At 38.8% G+C, this 25059-nt stretch overlaps 1 protein-coding gene across 15 annotated transcripts in view; it reads left to right on the forward strand.

Annotated features, from left to right (window-relative positions):
- The window catches only part of ICA1L (islet cell autoantigen 1 like), a 75129-nt gene that overhangs the window by 38657 nt on the left and 11413 nt on the right, over positions 1 to 25059 (forward strand). For 12 of the 15 annotated variants that reach the window (XM_037009192.2, XM_037009193.2, XM_037009200.2 and 9 more), the window contains 3 exons: positions 4404 to 4478; positions 5534 to 5791; positions 7513 to 7602. In XM_037009192.2, the coding sequence (XP_036865087.1) occupies positions 4404 to 4478; positions 5534 to 5791; positions 7513 to 7602 (423 nt within the window). The remainder of the gene's footprint in view (positions 1 to 4403; positions 4479 to 5533; positions 5792 to 7512; positions 7603 to 25059) is intronic. The other 3 variants (XM_037009197.2, XM_037009202.2, XM_037009203.2) reach the window with 2 other exon arrangements.

Raw genomic sequence — 25059 nt, forward strand, 5'->3', positions numbered from 1 at the left:
ATAATTTTGCCAGATAAAGTATTCTTGGTTAGAGGCCCTTCTGCTTCATTGCATTAAATACATCATGCCACTCCCTTTTGGCCTGTAAGGTTTCTGCTGATAAGTCTGATGATAGCCTGATGGGCTTTCCTTTGTATGTGATCTTATTTCTCTCTCTGCCTGCTTTTAATAGTCTGTCCTTGCCTTTGATCTTTGCCATTTTCATTATTATATGTCTTGGTGTTATTGTCTTCCTTGGGTCCCTTGTGTTGGGAGATCTGTGTACCTCCATGGCCTGACAGACTGTCTCTTTCCCCGGATTGGGGAACTTTTCAGCAATTACCTCCTTAAAGACACTTTCTATCCCATCCCTTTTTCTCTCTCTTCTTCTTCTGGTACCCCTATAATGCAAATATTTTTCTGTTTGGATTGGTCACACAGTTGTCTCAGTATTCTTTCATTCTTAGAGATCCTTTTTGCTCTCTGTGCCTCAGCTTCTTTGTAGTCCTCTTCTCTAGTTTCTATTCCATTTACTGTCTCTTCTACTTTATCTAGTCTGCTTTTAAATCCTCCATTGTATGTTTTATTTCAGATATGGAATTTCTTAATGATTGAATCTCCATCCTAAACTCATCCCTGAGTTCTTGAATATTTTTCTGTACCTCCATGAGCATGTTAATGATTTTTATTTTGAACTCTCTTTCAGGAAAACAGGTGAGTTGAGTTTCATTTGGCCGTTTTTCTGGGGTTTGTGAGATTTTGGTCTGAACCAGGTTCCTTTGACATTTCATATTCCTATGTGGTACCCTCTAGTGCCCAGAAGCTCTAGTCTCTGGAACTGCTCACCCCCTGGAGTGAGGTCAGTTGTCACAAGGGAGTGGCTCTAGAGCCTCTGGGTAGGAAAGAGTTGTGTCCTGCTTCCTGGCTGCAGTGCGTGTCTCCACTGTCAGCCAGTGGGCCAAACACACAGGTGTAAGCCTCTGTGCTTTGCATCTGTACCTGTCATAGGCGGCATTTCCCTCTGGCTGGCCTGATGCCAAGGCAGTGAATGCTGGTTTGCGAGCTGGTGCCAACAGGCCAGGAGGAAGGCGCAGCAGGCTGCGTCTCACAGTGGGGGGCCTCACAGCTGAGTAGCCAGCCAGGGTGATGGAGTGCCTGAAGCTCCTAAAAGTCCCCTACCTGCTGGGCAGAGCATGCCCAGACAACATTGTTCACCTATCCCATCTCCCAGGCAGCAAGCTCCATGCAAACTGCACCCCTTCAGTAGCCCTCTCACTGTTAGGAAGCCTCTCAGTCCCCTACCTTTCCTTTGTCCCAGAGCAGCTGGATGTGGATCCTTGTCCTCCACAAATGGCTGGAATCTCAGTCTCTCAAGTATTCTTCTTGTCTTAGCTTTCCAACCCCACTGATCTCCAGAGCACCATGCAGTATAGGTTTGTGCTCGCAAAGCAGATCTCCAGGGCTTGGGTGTTCAGCAGTCCTAGGCTCCCATCCTCTCCCAGCTCCGTTTCTCTTCCTCCCGCTGGTCAGCTAGGGTGGGGGAAGGGCTTGGATCAAGGCTTCGGTACGTTACCCTGTTGGGTGCGGTCTGCTCTGTTCTCCAGGTGTATGCAGTCTGGTGCAGCCTTCTTTCCTGTTACTCTTTCAGGATTAGTTGTATTAACTATATTTTTGTATTATATGTGGTTTTGGGAGTTCTCTGTTTCACCTCTCATGCCACCATCTTGAATCTGTTACCCTGCATCTTATATAGCAACTCTTCACTTAAATATCCTCTAACATGTTTCTCCATTCTCCAAACTTTTTCTGTAGCTTACCAAAATTTTCTGTGGGTGTGACTGTTTGTCCCCCATTCCTTCCCTGCCCTCTAACCCTGATTCTCCTCCTTACTTCCATCTCTAGCCACCTCCAGAATCTCTTCCCCATTCCCAGATTTTTCCCTCTCATTTTTTCAATGTACAGCTGAAATCTTTAATGATAAAGTTCACTTTTTCTTTTTTATCTTGCATACTTTTTCACTATCTTTATACTAACTGAATTTGAACTCAGAAGTTCATTCATCTTTTAGCTTCCTTATCTTAAAACTAAAAACCCTGAATTCCTTACACCTCTTTTAATTTGTTCTTTTTTATTACTTTGGTTAATTTAACCTTTCCTACTTTCTTTTGAAGTATACCAAACTGAGCATTCTTTAATATGAATGTAGTAGAGATATTACTTCCTTGTACTAAGATGTGTTATATATCTTTTAAGCTCTGCATACAGCAACACTGTCCATTTTTATAGGTAGGAGAAATTCTCGTTTATTTTTTTTTTAATGACTGATAATAGTTGAAGATGTCAAAAACTTGATTTTTTTTTTTGGTTTTTATGTACACTGAGCTGCAAATAAGATGGGAAATTATATGGGAAACTGACTCTAAGAAACTGGCTCCCATTGTAGTAATACAGCATAATTTATATCAACATAGGCCAAAAACTTGGAAATGACTTTTTTTGGAAAACAATTTTTGCCTATGGAGGTTTTGGTTTGTGTGTTTGATTTTTTTTTAATGTTAAAAACATTAAAAAGAAAAGACAATATGCTGTTGTTTAGCACTTGTGTTTGATCTTTCCCTTCAGGTGAAATCACTACTGTCACTCTATTGTGAGAATTGCAAAAATGCTGCTTAAAGCTATGCACTGCTCTTAAAAGAATAAAGCAACTTTTGAATTAAAAGTAGACCATATCCAATCATTTATTCATGCATTCAATATAAAATGGACCTTTGTTGTGTTGTAAACATGGAGGTCAGGCAGAACAAAATATAAAATGGCCTTTTAGAGAATACAAAATGAGAACAGGGCCACTAGGGAAGGAATAGGGTTTGGAATTTGGAAACTTTTTTAAGAATTTAGGTAAAATTGACATAACATTATATTAGTTTCAGGTGTACAACATTATGATTTGATATTTGTATATATTGTGAAATAACACAATAAGACTAGTTAATGTCTGACATAGTTACAAAAATATTTTTTGTGGTAAGAACTTTTAAGATCTACTTTCTTAGCAACTTTCAAATATATAATACAGTATTACTAACTGTAGTCACCATGCTATATATTACATCCCCATGAATTATTTATTTTATAACTGGATGTTTGTGCCTTTTGACCACCCTTGCCAGTTTGTCCACTGCTGCACCCCCGTGACAACCACCAAATCTGTTCTCTCTGAGCTCAGTGTTTGTTTTTTAGAATCCACATATAAGTGAGATCATATGGTATTCACCTTTTTCTCTGAGTTACTTCATTAGCATAATGCCCTCAAGATCCATTCATGTTGTCCCAAATGGCAACATTTTGTTCTCTTTTATGGCTGAATAATATTCTAGTGTGTATGTGTAATATATATATAAACCATATCTTTTCCATTCAGCTATTGATGGTTGTTTCTGTATCTTGGCTATTATAAATAATGCTGCAGTGAACATGGGGGTGCATATACCTTTTTGAGTTAGTGGGTTTTGGGTTTTTTTTGGATGAATAGCCAGAAGACGCATTGCTGGGTCATATGGTATTTCTGTTTTTAATTTTTCAAGGAACCTCCATACTGTTTACCATAGTGGCTGAACCGATTTACATAGAATGTGAAAATCTTTAACTTCCAAGACGACATAGATATAACAAAGGACTGAATACCTATGGGTATTATAAAGTTATTTGTTTATATATATGTACAAACAATTATATATATTACATCTCTTCCTTGACTTATGATGGGGTTATGTCCCAGTAAACCCATTGTAAGTTGAAAATGCTGTTAAGTTGAAACTACATTTAGTACTTACTGACTTAAACATCATAGCTTAGCCAAACCCACCTTAAACATGCTCAGAACACTTACATTAACCTACAGTTGGGCAATTCCATTTAACACAAAGCCTATTTTATAATAAACTGTTGAATCTCGTTTTACTGAATCTCAATTTATTGAATACTTTACTGAAAGTGAAAAACAACGGTTGTATGGGGACAGAATGGTGGTACCTGTATCAGTTGTTTACCCTCATGACAATGTGGCTGACAGGGAGCTGTGGCTCACTGTCACCACCCAGCATCATGAGAGTATTGCACTGCATATTGCTGGCCTGGCAGAAGATCAAAATCCAAGTTGCAAAGTACAGTTTCTACTGAATTGGTATTGCTTTTATACCACTGAAAAGTTGAAAATTAGTAAATTGAAACCATTGTAGGTCGGGGAACATCTGTATATAGATGTAATTATATGGCTCTTTAAATATTTACATCTCCCTTTTATATGTATTACAATCTGATTTGGTCAATTGAGCACTTTGGCTGAACTGTTATAAAATATTACAGTAAATAAGCATGCTAAATTTCTTCTTGATCAACTTACCTTTCATGTGCTTTTGTTTCAGCAGCTGAAGATCACAAGGAAAAAGATTTTCAAGGAAGAGAATTTGAAGCACATCAGTTTTCTAACTCTGAAAATGGTAAGATTATAATTTATCTACATGAATAGTTTATTATTTAAATTTCTTTAGTTTTTATCATTTATTAATATCAAAATCTGCATAGGTCTCCTCACAGGGATACAACCCTGTACTTCTACTGTGTAGCACATCACAATGGAAATGAAATAATTCTTTGTTTTTTATATTTCTGCCTCTGTGTAACTAAGGACAGGGAGACTGTGTTTACCTTCCTTTCTCATGTACCTTCACTATCTAGGAGGGTATGCATTTAGTACATACTACTTTGAAAATCTCCCCCAAGCAATTACGTTGCAAACATTTTCTCCCGGTTTGTCATTTTTCTTTTGAAATTTCACATAATGTGTCTTGCCATGTCAATTTTTAAAAAAAATTTATGTAGTCAAATTTATTAATCTCCTTGTATTGGATCTGGGTTTTTGTCATATGTAAAACTCAGGTTAGAGAAATTCATTTATGCTTTCTTCCAGTATTTGTGTAGTTTTATTTTTTACATGTACATCTCCAATTCATTTGGAGTTTATTCATATATATATATGTAGTTAACAATGAATTAAATGTTCTTATTGCAAATGGCTATCCTTTATATCATATTTTAAATGCTATTTTTGCTACAGTAATTTGAGATAACTTCTAGTCATATACTAAATTTCTGTGTGTATTTCTGGACTTCTTTGTATTCATCGATGCATGCATGCTCCAGTGCCATATAGTTTTAATTATAACTTTCTTAGGTATCTTTATACCTGATGGGGCTAGTATTCTCCTCTTCCTTTCATTATTTTCTTAGCTACTCTTGCATGTTTTCAGTATGAGCTTTACATCATTTGTCTAGCTTCATAAAAAAAGAAGCTCCATTGATCCTTTTATTGTCACATTAAATGTGAAAACTGGCAGCTTGATGATGTAGTCTTTACATAAGCTTCTAATCAGTTTAACTGTTCATTAAAAATTATATTAATAAAATGTGAGAACAATGCAAACAGTTTGATTTGTCATATATTCTATTCTCATTTCCTCAAAAAGGAAAAAGCCAATTCTGTTTTTGTTTTCAGGAGTTGCAAAAGATTTCCTGGTACATTCATTGGAAGATGATTTTGAGAGGGAATTCTCATTTCTCAACAACCTCCTAAGTCCTGGTTCTTCAAGTACTAGTGAATTTGCCCAAGAATGCCAAGATACCTTTGGGAGCCCCAGCGCCAGTCTCATGTCCCAGAAGCCTTCTGTGGTGTCTGAGCCTCTTGGTCATGCCTCACGATTTCTTCCTTCACAGCTTTTTGACCTTGGCCTCCATGCTGACAGAGCTTTCAACAGTAAGTGTCTATGAAACATTTGGACACCAATGACTTATTTTATCTTTGTGAAGCAAAACTATGTGCCTGTAGATACTAAAATCAATAAGGAGACTGATTTTTAACTTCAGTACTACTAGATAAACTGGAAAAATAAATATTATCACCACTGGAGTCTGTATTGCTCCTTTAATTTAGGATCAGTAAGGAAGGTAGGGCTTCAGCCTGAGTGCTAGATTCCCAATCCAGTGTTCTCTTCATGGTGGCCAACCCTTGGAGACTTCCTCAGTGCTGCCAGGTGAATGTGGCCTCTCCTACCTCTGGCCTCCACAGTGATGTATCTGTTTCAGGGCTTTAATCAGAATTTATCTTCCCATACATCCCTGCCTTTCATTCCCTAATAGATTTTAACCCCTGAGAAGAAGCTTCACAACATCTATCAGTGTCCCACTGTATTATACTTTGTGTTAAAAACTTACATTCATACTTTACATGCAGGACCATCATACTTTATCCAGTCTGCAAGTACCTCAGGGGCATATCTATGAGGTGATATATCTTTGTGCTTTCTATGACAGCAGCATAAAATGAGCTCCATAAATATCAGTTAAAAAACCACAGTTACGAATTTGTTAAATAGTCCAAATAAAAGTATTATTTGAGAAAGAGGCACTCTCTAAATATTTCAGATTTCTTGCTACAGTAGAATTTTAGAAAATTATTCCTATGTGGCATATCAATAGCCTAATAAAGATTTACAAACTGATTCATTCTCCACTATGAACTCCTACTGTTCTTTGCCACATCTCTGGTAGCACTGGATTCTTCTCTTATTTTCCAGCAATACATTATATCAACAATATTTTTCCACCACTCAGAACAGCTGATCCCTGCTTGCAGGCTGCCAGGATAGTCCCATGATAACAGCTAAGGCAGTTGATACTCCGAGTGTCTTGCTCAAGGTCATCAGATAGTTTAAACAGTTAAGAGGTGACCAAAATCTGGTCTCCTGGCTCCTAATACAGGACTCTTTCTACTTCACTTCTCTTTATGTCTCCTTCTTCTCCTGTAATATAGACCAGGAAAGTGAGCTGCCCTGACAGTTAAAAGATGTATGTTCTAGGAACAACAAGTAAGTACGTGGGCCTTAAATGATCTCCTCTATACAAGGAAGTACGCAGGATAATCTAAGTTCCCTTCTAGTGCTGTTTACATATCTACCATATCTACTTAATTCCTTCCTTACTGTCTTTTTTCACTTTTATAAGTAATGCTGCAATAAATATAATCATGCATGCACTGTTTCCCTCAGTTAAATTACTTCCTTAAGATAAATTTCTAGGAATGGGATTACCAAGTCCAAGGGTATAAAGTTATTTACAGATTTCAAGATTGTAACTATCAGGTCTATTTCCTTTCTTCCCAACTCCTTAGAACATCTCTTTCAATACCTTATCCATTTGCAATTGTTTAAAAAGAAAAAAACTTGTATATTTGTTTCAAAACCACTTTGAAAAATGTAAGGAGGTTGAACTCTAGCAGAGACAAAATTTAGATGATTTGAATAAAAATATAAAATTACAGATAAATTTTAATTTATATTTTATACCTCATACTGTAGAATCTTACCCTGGTACTAAGATTGGAGAACTTATTAGGTATTTTTACCTTTTCTTGTTTTTCTGATGCTACTTCCTTTTTTGATTAATAATAGATAATTCTTATTACTTCCCTTCTTCCAGGCTGGGCCTCCCAAGGGGGATTAGAACTTCCATTTTCATACATTGACAACCAGCCAGTGCCTTTAGAGAGTCCAAAAAAACTAACAAAATGTAAGTTACTTTATAGTCTTTATCATCATATTAACAATCAGTTGAATTCAGATAAAGTTAGAAAAGGATCACTTTATAATCTTTACCTCATATTATCCAGAAAAATATTGTTATTTATGAATTAAAATGAAAGCTATACCTGGTTATCCCTCACTGTGGAAAAGACTGGATATAAACTGTGAACTTGTCATAGTATACTGAATTCTTTAATCTTTTATTTGTTAAAGTTTGTTGATAATGGGTAAAACCATTAAGGATAAAAGATGCTCTTTGATTACAGGATGCCTACCGACAAAGACAGCATTCAGGTACTTAACCTAGGGCTGATACATTGTAATTGCTAACATTAATTGAGTTTTTACCATATTGATGCCTGTTGAGCTGGTCCCTGTTGTAATTACCATGTAAGGTATACATGGAAAATAGACACTGCAGGAGTTTAGATACACATTTATATTAGTCAATGATGTTGATTTTTAAAAAACATCTTAACTGGAAAAATTTCAAAGGTGCAAAAATGCAAACAGCACAAAAGACATCCTTTATCCAGAGATTCACCTATTATTAAAAGTTTACTCCATTTGCTTTATGCAGACCTCTGTTTCTGTCTCTCTGTGTATGTGATTTTATTCTGAACCACTTGATGGTTACGTACTTCAAGACCCTTTCCCCATAAATGCTTCTATTCAGTCTGTGTTTCTTAAGATCAGGTATATTCTCTTGCATAATCACAGCAGTATGGTTACAAACTTCTGGAAATTTAATATTAATATCTTTCTATAATTTACCATGTATTCTATTCCAATTTTGTGAGCCGATTCACTAATGTTCTTTGTAGCACTTTCCTGCTCTGGTACAGCAAGTCTAGGGTCATGTATTGTATTTGGAGGCCATGTCTTGTTATTTATTTTTTTCTTTACTTAAATGTGGTTTATATACAAACTTATATTAGTTTCAAGTATTAAAATCAGTGGTTCACCTGTTACCCACATTATAAAATCCTAACTCCAAATAGTACAGTTAGTATCTGTAAATACAGAATGATGGTACAGAATCATTGGCTATATTCTCCATGTTATACTACCATGACCAGCTTATATATTATGATTGAGAAATTTTGTGCCCCTTTATACCCCTGCCCCTCTCTACCCACCCATCCTAAACACTCTCCAATGGTAACCACTAATGACTTCTCGGTGTCTCTTTGAGTCTACTCCTATTTTCTTCTGTTTTGCTTTGTTTAGATTCCACAAGTAAGTAATATATGGTATTTGTTTTTCTCTGCCTGGTTTATTTCACTGAGTATAATAACCTCTAGGGCCATCTGTGTTGTTGCAAATGGCAGGATTTCTTCATTCCATTGTGTATGTGTGTGTGTGTGTGTGTGTATATATATATATATACACACACCACACCACCTCTTCTTTATCCATTCATCTATTGATGGACACTTAAGTCGCTTCCATATCTTGGCTAGGCTATTGTAAATAATGCAGCAATGAAAGTAGGGGTGTAAATCTTTTCAAATCAGGGATTTTGTTTTCTTCAGGTAAATTCCTAGAGATGGGATGACTGGATCAAGTGTTATTTCAATTTTTAGTTTCTTGAGGCATTTCCATACTGCTTTCCACAGTAGCTGCACTAATTCACATTCCCACCAACAGTGTAGGAAGGTTCCCTTTTCTCCACATCCTTGCCAACACTTGTTATTTCTTGTCACTCGAAAAGTGGCCATTCTAATTGGTGTGAGGTGATATCTCATTGTGGTTTTGATTTGCATTTCCCTGATGATTAGTGATGTGGAGCACCTTTTCATGAGCCTGTTGGCCATCTGGATTTCTTCTTTGGAAAAATGTCTGCTCAGGTCCTCTGCCCAGTTTTTAATCAGGTTGTTCTTTTGGTGTTGAGTCCAATGAGTTCTTTATATATTTTGGTTGTTAACCCTTTATTGGATAAAATATTTATGAATATATTCTCCCATACTATAGGCTGCCTTTTTGTCTTTAGATGGTGTCCTTTGCTGTACAGGATCTTTTTAGTTGATGTAGTCCCTCTTGTTCATTGTTTATTTTGTTCCCTTGCCCGAGAAGATGTGTCCAGAAAAAAATTGCTCATGCTATATTCAAGAGATTGTTGCCAATGTTTTCTTAAAACTAAAAGTTTTATGGTTTCATGACTTACATTCAGTTCTTTGATCCATTTAACGTTTACTGTTGTGTATGGGGTTAGGCAGTGATCCAGTTTCATTCTCTTGTTTGCAGCTGTCCAGTTTTCTCAACACCAGCTATTGAAAAGGCTGTCTTTTCCCCACTGTATATTCATGGCTCCTTTATTGTTTATTAATTGACTGTATATTTGTGGGTTTATATCTGGGCTCTGCGTTCTGTTCCAATGATCTATGGGGTCTGGTTTTGTGCCAGTATCATACTGCTCTATTATTGTCACTTTGTAGTATAGCCTGAAGTCAGGGAGCATAATACCCCTGACTTGTTCTTCTTTCTCAGGATTGGTTTGGCTATTCGGGGGTCTTTTCTGGTTCCATATGAATTTTAGGATTATTTGCTGTAGCTCATTGAAAAATGCCATTGGTATTTTGATAGGGATTATACTGATTTGTAAATTGCTTTGGGCAGGATGGTCATTTTGACAATATTAACTCTTCCTTTCCATGAGCATGGGATAGACTTCCATTTATTTATGTTGTCTTTATTTCTTTCATAAGTGTCTTATACTTTTCAGAGTACAGGTCTTTCACCTTCTTGGTTAGGTTTATTCCTAGGTATTTTATTTTTTTTGATGCAATTGAAATGGAATTGTTTTCCTGATTTCTCTTTCTACTGGTTGTTGTTAGTATGTTGGAATGGAACAGATTACTTGTATCCTGCAACTTTGTTGAATCCAGTGGTTAGTACTAATAGGTTTTTTTGGTGGTCCTTAGGGTTTTCTATGTATAGTATCATATCATCTGCAAATAGTGAGGTTAACTTCCTCCTTACCAATTTTGATGCCTTTTATCTCTTTGTTTCATCTGATTTCCATGGCTAGGAAATCCAGTACTATGATGAATAAAAGTGGTGAGAGTGGGCATCCTTGTCTTATTCCTGATCTTAGAGGAAAAGCTTTCAGCTTTTCACCATTGAGTATGTTAGCTGTGGGTTTGTCATATATGGCCTTTATTATGTTGAGGTATGTTCCCTCTATACCCATTTTGTTGAGAGTTTTTATCACGAATGGTTGTTGAATTTTGTCAAATGCTTTTTCAGCATCTATATCTATTAAGATGTTCATATGGTTTTTATCTTTACTTTTATTAATATGGTGTGTCACATTGATTTATGAATACTGTGCCATCCTTGCATCCCTGTAATAAATCCTAGCTGGTTATGATGGATGATCCTTTTGATCTGTTTTTGAATTCAGTCTGCTACTATTTGTTTAGGATTTCTGCATCTATGTTCATCAGGAATATTAGTCTATAATTTCTTTTGTAGTGTCTTTGGTTTTGGTAGTAGAGTGAAGCTGGTCTTATAGAATGAACTTGTCAGTATTCCCTCCTCTTCTACTTTTTGGAATACTTTAAGAAGGATGGGTATTAGCTCTTCTTGAAAGGATGGCAGAATCTCCTCTGAAGCCATCTGATCCTGGAGTTCTGTTTGTTGGTAGTTTTTAATTACAAATTCAGTTTTGTTGCTGGTATTGTCTGTTTAGATTTTCTATTTCTTCCTGGGTAGTTAAGTCTTGGAAGGTTGTACTTTTCCAGGAATTTGTCCATTTCTTCTAGGTTGTTCAATTTATAGGCATGTTTTTCATGAATTCTCTAATAATTCTTTGTATTTTCTGTGGTGTTAGTTGTAATTTCTCCTTTTTTGTTTCTAATTTTGTGTGTTTTTTTCTGGGTAAGTCTGGCTAGGGGTTTATTTTGTTCTCACAGAACCGACTGTTGGTTTCATTGAATTTTTTTTCTATTGCTTTATCCTTCTCTGTTATGTTTCTTCTACTAACTTTGGGTTTCATTTGTTCTTTTTTCTAGTTTCTTTAGTTGTAAGTGTAGATTTGGGATTGTTCTTGTTTCTTGAGGTAGGCCTGTGTTGCTATGTACTTCCCTTAGAACCACTTTTATGGTGTCCCAGATATTTTGAACTGTTGTTATTTTTGTTTTGTTTCCATATATTGCTTGGTCTGTTTGATTCGTTCATGGATCTGTTGATTATTAGAAGCATGTTGTTTATAGCTTCCATGTGTTTGTAGGATTTTGTTTGCTTCATGTAATTTATTTCTAATTTTGTATCAGTGTGATCTGAAAAGATGCTTGATACAGTTTCAACCTTTAAATTATTTGGGCTTTTTGTGTGTTAATATGTGATCTATTCTGGAGAACATTCTATGTACTCGACAAAAATGTGTATCCTGCTGCTTTTGGATGGATTTTCTGTATATTATCTGTTAAGTCCATCTGATTAGTGTGTTGTTCAGCACCTCCGTTTCCTTACTTACTTTCTCTCTAGTTCATCTATTAATGTAAGTGGTGGGTTAAAGTCCCCTAATATAATTGAGTTGCAGTCTGTTTCTCCCTTTAGTTCTGTTAGTGTTTGTTTTACATATTCAGGTGCTCTTAGGTTGGATGCATAGATATTTATAATAGTTCTATCCTTTTGTTGGACTGATCTCTTTATCATTATGTAATATCCTTGTCTCATTACTTTGATTTTGAAACTTATTTTGTCTGTGAGTGCCCAACTAGATGGGCTGAGAGAGGGCTGGGGAAGTGTCATCCACTTGCCCTTTCTCCTGCAAACAGAGCTCTGTCCAACCCTCTCCCCTCTGGCACCCTTCCCACTGCTGTTAAATCTTCCAAACTGCTGCCTCTGTGTTGGGTCTCAGCAAGACCACTGGAATGTGCCTATCCTCCACAGGTGACAGGAGTCTCAGCCTCCTAGTGTTCCAACTCTCACTGGTGTCCAGCCCTGTTAATCACCAAAGCCCAGAGTACTGTGGACTCATATTCCCAGGGCAGATCTCCAGGGTCTGGTGTGCCGAGTTCCTGAGCAGTTACCCCTCCCTGCTCTGTTCCTCTCCCTCCCGCTTGTGGCCTGGGCTGGGCTGGGAAAAGGGATTGGGTCCAATCAACTGAGGTTCTGCCACTTTACCCCTCTGTGTGGGCTTCTCTTCTTCACCAGGTGTAGATGATCTGTTGTATAGTCTTCAGGTTGCTTTTGTTGTAGTTGCTTCCTTGCTATGTATGTGGGAGGTTTCCACTTTGCCTTCCTATTCCTCCATCTTCATTGCTGGAAGTACTCTGCCATATCTCTTTAGCCACTTCTCATCTGAATTATTTCTACAGCTTTTCTTTAATTTCTGGACATGGGCATTTAAATAGAGTATAGTACCTCTGCTCTGCTGTTTCTTTAACAGAATGCTCCTTATTTGAATTTTTTCTGAGGTCTCCTTGTGATTAAATTCATATTATTCATTCTCAATTGGAATACCAAATGGGAAATATTCCTTTCTCAGGGTTTCACATCTGAAAGTTATACTGTCCATTTTTCCCTCATTGGTAATGCTCATTTTGATCAAGGTGTTGTCCAGTTTTTTCTCCTATATAATTACTATTTCATTTTATCCCCTTGCAACTACGAACAGTCAGTGGCACTTTTGTGACTATGCACATGTTCTGCTCTTTATCAGAATTTCCATGTAGATTTAGCATCCAATGTTCTTTTTTGCCTCATTCAGTCTTTAACATGATGGGTGAAAAATGATTTTCCCACCTTAGCACTCCCTCGTATTTTTTTATTATGGTAGAAAGCATATAAAATTTGCCATCTTAACCATTTTAAAGTGTGTAGTTGAGTAATGTTAAATATATGCACACTGTTAGGAAACAGATCTCCAGAACTTTTCCATCTCACAAACCTGAAACTTTATACCCATTAAACAACAACTTCTCTATTCCCCCTTCCCCTAACCCCTGGTAAACACCATTTATACCTTCTTTATGAATTTGCCTGCTCTGGGTACCTCAAATAAATGAAATCATACAGTATTTGTCTTTTTGTGACTGGCTTATTTCACTTAGCATTATGTCCTCCAGGTCCATCCATGTTGTAGCATGTGACTGGATTTCCTTCCTTTTCAATGATGAGTAACATCCCATTGTATGGATAGATGAAATTTTCTCTATCCATTTGTCTATCAATTAATATTTTAAATAGCTTTATTGATATATAATTGTTATGCCATACAATTCACTCCTTCCACCAGCCCTCAATACTCTGCTGTAAACAAAAGACTTCACTTCTCCCCCATTTATTAATGTATTATCAGTGTGGATTCATATTTTTTCAATGGCTTATAATCACTAATTATTCTGGTGTTCAAATTGCCCCCATGTTGGCCAATGGGAGCCTTTTTGGGCTAACTTCTGAATCCTTGTGATATCATGCTTTGAAATCCTCAAATAATTTTAGACCTACAGAAAGCCTTGCCAAAGTAATACAAAATATTCCCATAATCCTTCATGGAGATTTCCAAAATGATACCATTTTTATCTTATTCCCTCTGTCTTGCCAATGGGTTTCAGCCCCGGGCAAGTTCGCTATGGATTCAGTGGTTCTTGGGGTGAAAGGGTTTATTACCCGGCTTGTTCTCTGGGGGTAGGTTGAGCACTAGCATATCTGCCTCCACCCAGAGCACAGGGCCGAATTCTCTATATAGCGCAATAATAGCTTATTGCCTACAGGTGTGGAAGCGGCAGCGCAGTAATGGGCCAGTTACATCATCAGGTGGTTTAAGTTCAGTGAGGATCCTGGCCATAGGAACCCCAACTTTCCCACACCCTCTTTCCCTGTGTATTTTTCAGAAGTTACTTGGAAGCTAAGTAACAGACATAATGCCCCTTTACTTCTATATACTTCAGCATCTATTTACTGAAATCAAGGACATTCTTTTACATCATCATGATTTAGTGATGAGTATCAGGAAATTAACATGGCTCAGATTTTGCCAGTTGCCCACTAATGTCTTTCATGATGAAAGAGGAAATCTTTTCTCCAGTCCAGGATCCACTGCATTCAGTTTTCAAGGCTCTTTTCAATCTGAAACAGTTCCTCAGTTTGTCTTCCATCATCTCTGCTTTTTTGTAATGTACAGATCATTTATTTTGTAGAATATTCCTTGAGTTGGATTTATCTGATGGTTTCTCATTACTAGATTTAGGTATGCATGTTGGCAGGACTAGCAGCACAGGAATGATGTTGTGTCTTCTTAATACACTGCATCAGGAGGCACATGGTGTCTTTTCTTGTAATGTTAAGTTTGAGCACTTGGTTCAGGTGGTGTCTGCCAGGTTTCTTCACTATAAAATTACTACTATATTTTTCCTTTTGTAATTAATAAATATCACATGGGAAATATTTTGAAACTTTGTAAATGACTTGTTTCTATCAGCATTTTGCCCATTTTGCATTGATTGGTAATTTTTGCATGAAATATTTATTACTATGGTTGTTGGCTAAGGGGTGGTTTTCTATTTTCTCATCCCTTCTACACTTATTAGTGGGCATTCTACCAAACAGGAAAGCTTTCTCTTGTCCGTCATTTTCACTTACTTGTTGTTATGTATGATTGTGGACTATTGGAATCCAATTTTATTCTTCCAAATTCTTTGAGATATATTAATAGGGGAATCCATCAATTCCAAGTAAATCACAGGTTCACACCACCAATTTAGAATGCAGACATCCCTTAGGAATTCAGACCGTTTATAATTATATTAGCCTTTAAAAAAAAATCTGCTAAAACTAAATTTGTGTTAAGTCATTTATAACAGACATTAAAGTAAATTTCAGAAATGACCTAGAACACACAGAGGCATTGGGAAAGCTATTTGCCTATAATCCTTGAGGCCTAGTGTGTGTGTGGTGGGGTGGAATAAGGAGAAAAGCTCTCAGAAAAGCTACAGGAAAATTAAGCCTGAGACTTTAAAAAAAAGGGAGATTCCTAACAGTTAGAATGGGATTAAAGATGGTGGTGTGAGAGGAGAGACAGAGGCTTCCTCCTAAAACTGGATACAATTAGAAAATATAGTTGGCACAACTAATCCTGAGAGAGCAACAGGAAAGAGGATGGTGTCAGACTGCATACACCTGGAGAAAAGAGCACACCTCACCAAACAGGGTAACGTACCAGAGCTGTGGCTCTGCAGGACCAGAGCCCTTCCCCCACCCCAGCTCACCAGCGGGAGGAAGAGAAACAGAGCAGGGAGGGAGTGGAAGGCTTGGGACTGCTGAACACCTAGCTCTGGAGATCCGCTCTGGGAGAGCACAAACCTACATTTCATGGTGCTTTCATGAGACTCGCATGACTACCGGTTGGAAAGTTAATATAGGCAGAGTTCCTGGGGAGACTGGGATTCCGGCTGCTTGTGGAAAGCAGGGATCCATATCTAGCTGCTCTGGGACAAAAACTTATACCTGTGTGACTGGCCCACTGGCTCAGGCAGTGGAGACAGGCATAGCGGCCGAGAGGCGGGGGACAGCTCTTTCCTCCCCCGAAGCACCAGTACCGCTCCCCTGCGACCCCTGACATTGCTTCATGGGCTGAGCAGCTCCAGAATAGAGCTTCTGGACACTAGAGGGTGCTATATACAAACATGAAACGCCAAAGGAACCTTGTCCAGAGTAAAATTATTAATACAACTCCCAAGAAATATTTAAATGATATGGACCTCGTGACTCTTCCTGAAAGGGAGTTCAAAATAAAAATCATCAACATTCTAATGGAGGTACGGAAAGACATCCAAGAACTCAGGAATGAATTCAGGTCGGAGATCCAATTGTTGAAGAGCAGCATGGAGGGTATTAAAAGCAGGTTGGATACGGTGGAGGAGACAATAAATGAAATAGAAACTAGAGAAGAGGAATATAAAGAAGCTGAGGCACAGAGAGAAAAACGATCTTTAAGAATGAAAGAATATTGAGAGAACTGTGTTAAGTGCAGAACAATATTCGCATTATAGGGATACCAGAAGAGAGAGAGAAAGGGATGGAAAGTGTTTTTGAGGAGGTAGTTGCTTAAAACTTCCCCAATCTGGGAAAGGACATAGTCTCTCAGGCCTTGGAGATCCACAGATCTCCCAACACAAGGGACCCAAGGAAGACAACACCAAGACACATAGTAATTAAAATGGGAAAGATCAAGGATAAGGACAGACTATTCAAAGCAGCCAGAGATAGAAATAAGCACATACAAAGGAAAGCCCATCAGGCTAACATCAGACTTCTCAGTAGAAACCTTAGAGGCCAGAAGGGAGTGGCATGATGTATTTAATGCCATGAAGCAGAAGGGCCTGGAACCACAGTTACTTTATCTGGCAAGATTATAATTTAAATTTGAGGGAGGGAGAGATTAAACAATTTCCAGATAAGCAAAAGCTGAGAGAATTTACCTCCCACAAACCATCGGTACAGTCTATTTTGGAGGGACTGCTATAGATGGAAGTGTTCCTAAGGTTGAATAGCTGTCACCAGAGGTAATAAAACCACAGTAAAGAAAGTACAACAGCTAATTACAAAGCAAATGCAAAATTAAATTAACTATCCCCAAAGTCAATCAAGGGATAGACAAAAAGTACAGAATTTGATATCTAATATATAAAGAATGAAGGAGGACGAAAAAGGAGAAATAGAAAAGAACCTTTAGATTGTGTTTGTAACAGCATACTAAGTGAGTTAAGTTAGACTCTCAGATAGTAAGGAAAGTAACCTGGAACCTTTGGTAACCATGAATCTAAAGCCTCAAATTGCAATAAGTACATACCTATCGATAATCACCCTAAATGGAAATGGACTAAATGTACCAATCAAAAGACACAGAGTCACTGAATGGATAAAAAAACAAGACCCATCTATATGCTTCTTACAAGAGACTCACCTCAAACCAAAAGACATGCACAGACTAAAAGTCAAGGGATGGAAAAAGATATTCCATGCAAACAATAGGGAGAAAAAAGCAGGTGTTGCAGTACTAGTATCAGACAAAATAGACTTCAAAATAAAGAAAGTAACAAGAGATAAAGAAGGACATTACATAATGATAAAGGGGTCAGTCCAACAAGAGGATATAACCATTATAAATATATATGCACCCAGGGGGCGGAGCCAGGATGGCGGCGTGAGTAGAGCAGTGGAAATCTCCTCCCAAAAACACATAGAGCTATGAAAATATAAAAAAGAAAAATCTTCCTAAAATAAAGACCACAGGACACAGGACAACATCCAGACCACATCCACACCTGCAAGAACCCAGTGCCTTGCGAAGGGGATAAGATACAAGCCCTGGCCCAGCCGGAACCGAGCGCACCTCCCCCCGGCTCCCGGCGGGTGGAAAGAAACCGGAGCGTTTTTTTTTTTTTTTTTTGGCAAGTGCTTTTTGAAAGCCTTAAAGGGACAGAGACCCCCTTGCTAGGGAGGCAGGGTGGCGGGATGGGTGAGTGGGTGCCTGGGACCGGCACCTGAGGACAAAGAATATCACGCATTTTTCCCTATGGGACCGGTGGGTGGGTGCCTGAGAACGGCGCCTGAGGACGGAGGAAATCGCGCGTTTTCCCCCCTTTTTTTTCCTCTTTTTGGCGAGTGCTTTTTGGAAGCCTTAAAGGGACAGGGACCCCGGTGCTAGGGAAGCAGGGCGGCGGGACTGGTGAGCAGGTGCCTGGGACTGGTGCCGGAGGACAAAGAATATCCCACGTTTTCCCTGCGGGACTGGAGGGTGGGTACCTGAGACTGGCGCCTGAGGACGGAGGAAATCGCGCGTTTTTCCCCCTTTTTTTTTTCTCTTTTTGGCGAGTGCTTTTTGGAAGCCTTAAAGGGACAGGGACCCCGTTGCTAGGGAGGCAAGGCGGCGGGACTGGTGAGTGGGTGCCTGGGACCGGCGCCTGAGGAGAAAGAATTCCGCACGTTTTTCCCTGCGGGACTGGTGGGCGGGTGCTTTTTGGAAGCCTTGAAGGGACAGGGACCCTGGTGCTAGGGAGGCAGGGCAGCAGGACCAGTGAGCAGGTGCCTGGGACCGGCGCCTGAGGACTAAAAAAAAAAAAAATCGCATGTTTTTTTCCTTTTTTTTTTTTTTTTTTCTGTTCCCTCTCTCATTGTTGCTGTTGTTGTTTTGGTTTGGAGAGTGCTTTTTGGAAGTCTTAAAGGGGCAGGACAGGTCACTTAGACCAGAGGCAGGGAATCTGGGGATCTCTGGGCACTCTGACCCCCTGGGCAGCAGGGAGCACAGAGGACCCTAACGGAGATAAATAGCCTCCCAGCCGATCCCCCTCCAACGGGGCTCCACCATTTTGGAGGAGCAGCCCCAGCCAGGCCACGCCCACACCAACAGCAGTGATAAACCCCATAGCAACTGGGCAGGAAGCAGAAGCCCTGTCTGCACAGAGCTGCACAGCATAAGCCACTAGAGGTCGCTATTCTCCCAGGAGAAGAAGGCCACAAACCAACAAGAAGGGAAGCTCTTCCAGCGGTCACTTGTACCAGCTCTGCAAACTATCTCTATCACCATGAAAAGGCAAAACTACAGGCAGACAAAGATCACAGAGACAACACCTGATGATACAGACCTAACCAGTCCTCCTGAAAAAGAATTCAAAATAAAAATCATGAACATGCTGACAGAGATGCAGAGAAAAATGCAAGAGCAATGGGATGAGATGCAGAAAAAAATGCAAGAGCAATGGGATGAAGTCCGGAGGGAGATCACAGATGTCAGGAAGGAGATCAGAGAAGTGAAACAATCCCTGGAAGGATTTATAAGCAGAATGGATAAGATGCAAGAGGCCATTGAAGGAATAGAAGCCAGAGAACAGGAACGTATAGAAGCTGACATAGAGAGAGATAAAAGGATCTCCAGGAATGAAACAACACGAAGAGAACTATGTGACCAAGCCAAAAGGAATAATATTCGTATTATACGGATACCAGAAGAAGAAAGAGGAAAAGGGATAGAAAGTCTCTTTGAAGAAATAATTGCTGAAAACTTCCCCAAAATGGGGGACGAAATAATCGAACAGACCATGGAATTACACAGAACCCCCAACAGAAAGGATCCAAGGAGGACAACACCAAGACACATAGTAATTAAAATGGCAAGGATCAAGGACAAGGAAAGTTTTAAAGGCAGCTAGAGAGAAAAAGGTCACCTATAAAGGAAAACCCATCAGGCTAACATCAGACTTCTCGACAGAAACCCTACAGGCCAGAAGAGAATGGCATGATATACTTAATGCAATGAAACAGAAGGGCCTTGAACCAAGGATACTGTATCCAGCATGACTATCATTTAAATATGATGGCGGGATTAAACAATTCCCAGACAAGCAAAAGCTGAGGAAATTTGCTTCCCACAAACCACCTCTACAGGGCATTCTACAGGGACTGCTCTAGATGGGAACACTCCTAAAAAGAGCACAGAACACAACACACAACATATGAAGAATGCAGGAGGAGGAATAAGAAGGGAGAGAAGAAAAGAATCTCCAGACAGTGTATATAACAGCTCAATAAGCGAGCTAAGTTAGGCAGTAAGATACTAAAGAAGCTAACATTGAACCTTTGGTAACCACGAATCTAAAGCCTGCAATGGCAATAAGTACATATCTCTCAATAGTCATCCTAAATGTAAATGGACTTAATGCACCAATCAAAAGACACAGAGTAATAGAATGGATAAAAAAGCAAGACCCATCTATATGCTGCTTACAAGAAACTCACCTTAAACCCAAAGACAAGCATAGACTAAAAGCCAAGGGGAAAAACATATTTCAGGCAAACAACACTGAGAAGAAAGCAGGGGTTGCAGTACTAATATCAGACAAAATAGACTTCAAAACAAAGAAAGTAACAAGACATAAAGAAGGATACTACATAATGATAAAGGGCTCAGTCCAACAAGAGGATATAACCATTCTAAATATATATGCACCCAATACAGGAGCACCAGCATATGTGAAGCAAATACTAACAGAACTAAAGAGGGAAATAGACTGCAATGCATTCATTTTAGGAGACTTCAACACACCACTCACCCCAAAGGATAGATCCACTGGGCAGAAAATAAGTAAGGACACACAGGCACTGAACAACACACTAGAACAGATAGACCTAATAGACATCTATAGAACTCTACATCCAAAAGCAACAGGATATACATTCTTCTCAAGTGCACATGGAACATTCTCCAGAATAGACCACATACTAGCTCACAAAAAGAGCCTCAGTAAACTCCAAAATACTGAAATTCTACCAACCAATTTTTCAGACCACAAAGGTATAAAAGTAGAAATAAATTCTACAAAGAAAACGAAAAGGCTCACAAACACATGGAGGCTTAACAACATGCTACTAAATAATCAATGGATCAATGAACAAATCAAAATAGAGATCAAGGAATATATAGAAACAAATGACAACAACAACACTAAGCCCCAACTTCTGTGGGACACAGCGAAAGCAGTCTTAAGAGGAAAGTATATAGCAATCCAGGCACACTTGAAAAAGGAAGAACAATCCCAAATGAATAGTCTAACATTACAATTATCAAAACTGGAAAAAGAAGAACAAATGAGGCCTAAAGTCAGCAGAAGGAGGGACATAATAAAGATCAGAGAAGAAATAAACAAAATTGAGAAGAATAAAACAATAGCAAAAATCAACGAAACCAAGAGCTGGTTCTTTGAGAAAATAAACAAAATAGAGAAGCCTCTAGCCCAACTTATTAAGAGAAAAAGAGAGTCAACACAAATCAACATAATGAGAAATGAGAATGGAAAAATCACGACAGACTCCACAGAAATACAAAGAATTATTAAAGACTACTATGAAAACCTATATGCCAACAAGCTGGAAAACCTAGAAGAAATGGACAACTTCCTAGAAAAATACAACCTCCCAAGACTGACCAAGGAAGAAACACAAAAGTTAAACAAACCAATTACGAGCAAAGAAATTGAAACGGTAATCAAAAAACTACCCAAGAACAAAACACCCGGGCTGGACGGATTTAACTCGGAATTTTATCAGACACACAGAGAAGACATAATACCCATTCTCCTTAAAGTTTTCCAAAAAATAGAAGAAGAGGGAATACTCCCAAACTCATTCTATGAAGCCAACATCACCCTAATACCAAAACCAGGCAAAGACCCCTCCAAAAAAGAAAATTACAGACAAAATACTCAATAAAATATTAGCAAACAGAATTCAACAGTATATCAAAAGGATCATACACCATGACCAAGTGGGATTCATCCCAGGGATGCAAGGATGTTACAACATTCGAAAATCCATCAACATCATCCACCACATCAACAAAAAGAAAGACAAAAACCACATGATCATCTCCACAGATGCTGAAAAAGCATTTGACAAAATTCAACATCCATTCATGATAAACACTCTCAGCAAAATGGGAATAGAGGGCAAGTACCTCAACATAATAAAGGCCATATATGATAAACCCACAGCCAGCATTATACTCAACAGCAAGAAGCTGAAAGCATTTCCTCTGAGACGGGGAATCAGACAGGGATGCCCACTCTCCCCACTGTTATTTAACATAGTACTGGAGGTCCTAGCCACGGCAATCAGACAAAACGAAGAAATACAAGGAGTCCAGATTGGTAAAGAAGAAGTTAAACTGTCACTATTTGCAGATGATATGATACTGTACATAAAAAACCCTAAAGACTCCACTCCAAAACTACTACAACTGATATCGGAATACAGCAAAGTTGCAGGATACAAAATTAACACACAGAAATCTGTAGCTTTCCTATACAGTAACAATGAATCAATAGAAAGAGAAATCAGGAAAACAATTGCATTCACCATTGCATCAAAAAGAATAAAATACCTAGGAATAAACCTAACCAAAGAAGTGAAAGACTTATACTCTGAAAACTACAAGTCATTCTTAAGAGAAATTAAAGGGGACACTAATAAATGGAAACTCATCCCATGCTCATGGCTAGGAAGAATTAATATTGTCAAAATAGCCATCCTGCCCAAAGCAATATACAGATTTGATGCAATCCCTCTCAAATTACCAGCAACATTCTTCAATGAACTGGAACAAATAATTCAAAAATTCATATGGAAATTCAAAGACCCCAAATAGCCAAAGCAATCCTGAAAAAGAAGAATAAAGTAGGGGGGATCTCACTCCCCAACTTCAAGCTCTACTACAAAGCCATAGTAATCAAGACAATTTGGTACTGGTACAAGAACAGAACCACAGACCAGAGGAACAGATTAGAGACTCCAGACATTAACCCAAACATATATAGTCAATTAATATTTAATAAAGGAGCCATGGACATACAATGGTGAAATGACAGTCTCTTCAACAGATGGTGCTGGCAAAACTGGACAGCTACATGTAGGAGAATGAAACTGGACCATTGTCTAACCCCATATACAAAGGTAAACTCAAAATGGATCAAAGACCTGAATGTAAGTCATGAAACCATTAAACTCTTGGAAAAAAACATAGGCAAAAACCTCTTAGACATAAACATGAGTGACCTCTTCTTGAACATATCTCCCTGGGCAAGGAAAACAACAGCAAAAATGAGCAAGTGGGACTACATTAAGTTGAAAAGCTTCTGTACATCGAAAGACACCATCAATAGAACAAAAAGGAACCCTACAGTATGGGAGAATATATTTGAAAATGACAGATCCGACAAAGGCTTGACGTCCAGAATATATAAAGAGCTCACACGCCTCAACAAACAAAAAACAAATAACCCAATTAAAAAATGGGCAGAGGAACTGAACAGACAGTTCTCTAAGAAAGAAATACAGATGGCCAAGAGACACATGAAAAGATGCTCCACATCGCTAATTATCAGAGAAATGCAAATTAAAACTACAATGAGGTATCACCTCACACCAGTAAGGATAGCTGCCATCCAAAAGACAAAGAACAACAAATGTTGGCGAGGCTGTGGAGAAAGGGGAACCCTCCTACACTGCTGGTGGGAATGTAAATTAGTTCAACCATTGTGGAAAGCAGTATGGAGGTTCATCAAAATGCTCAAAACAGACCTACCATTTGACCCAGGAATTCCACTCCCAGGAATTTACCCTAAGAACGCAGCAATCAAGTTTGACAAAGACAGATGCACCCCTATGTTTATCGCAGCACTATTTACAATAGCCAAGAATTGGAAGCAACTTAAATGTCCATCGGTAGATGAATGGATAAAGAAGATGCGGTACATATACACAACGGAATACTACTCAGCCTTAAGTGGAAAAATCCAACCATTTGCAGCAACATGGATGGAGCTGGAGAGTATTATGCTCAGTGAAATAAGCCAAGCGGAGAAAGAGAAATACCAAATGATTTCACTTATCTGAGGAGTATAAGAACAAAGGAAAAACTGAAGGAACAAAACAGCAGCAGAATTACAGAACCCAAAAATGGACTAACAGGTACCAAAGGGAAAGGAACTGGGGAGGATGGGTGGGCAGGGAGAGGTAAGGCGGGGGGAGAAGAAGGGGGTATTAAGATTAGCATGCATGGGGGAGAGGGAGAAAGGGGAGGGTGGGCTGCACAACACAGAGAGGACAAGTAGTGACTGTACAACATTTTGCTAAGCTGATGGACAGTAACCGTAATGTGGTTGTTAGGGGGGACCTGATATAGGGGAGAGCATAGTAAACATAGTATTCTTCATGTAAGTGTAGATTAAAAATTTAAAAAAAAAAAAAAGAAAGAAAGAAAGAAAAGGGGGATTACTCTTTGATAGGATAAAACTATTGGTAAATCAAAGATCAACACATGCTTTAAATATCCTTAATGTTGATCACTTAAAGGGTCTCAGATGATCAGCTATGGAGGTACTCTTTTCTGATAATATTCCTTTCTCTGAATAAAAAAAAAAAATCAGTTACTGTGTGCTGACCTCCAATGAGTTCTGCACAGTAGTATAGAGGGCATGTCAAAGTGTGGGCAAAGGGTCTTTTTGTTTCTATGCAGAAGATCAAGGCCTAGCTTGGATACCGAGAAAATGAACTAAGATACGATATGAGGAGGAGCTTCCGGCATCAGCACTCTCTGGAGGACTTGTGCCGGGGGATGATCATCAAAAAGCCTCCACAGGGATCCGGACGATGCTGCGGTTGTGGCTGCATCCAGCCCACCGACTCCTGAACTTGCCGTAGGAATGAGGAGGGAGATGTCTAGGCTGGCATGTGCATACAGTGAGACAATGAATTTGACCGGATCTGTACTGTTGGAACTCAACCAGGAGTTGGGAGGGGTGCAAGTTGTAGCACTCCAAAATCTTATGACTATAGACTATCTATGGTTAAAAGAACATATGGGATGTGAACAGATCCCAGAAATGGGCTGCTTTAATTTGTCTGATTTCTCTCAGACTGTTCAAGCACAGCTGGACAA

This window comes from Manis javanica, chromosome 12 (assembly GCF_040802235.1).
Source record: "Manis javanica isolate MJ-LG chromosome 12, MJ_LKY, whole genome shotgun sequence".
NCBI classification, from domain to species: domain Eukaryota; kingdom Metazoa; phylum Chordata; class Mammalia; order Pholidota; family Manidae; genus Manis; species Manis javanica.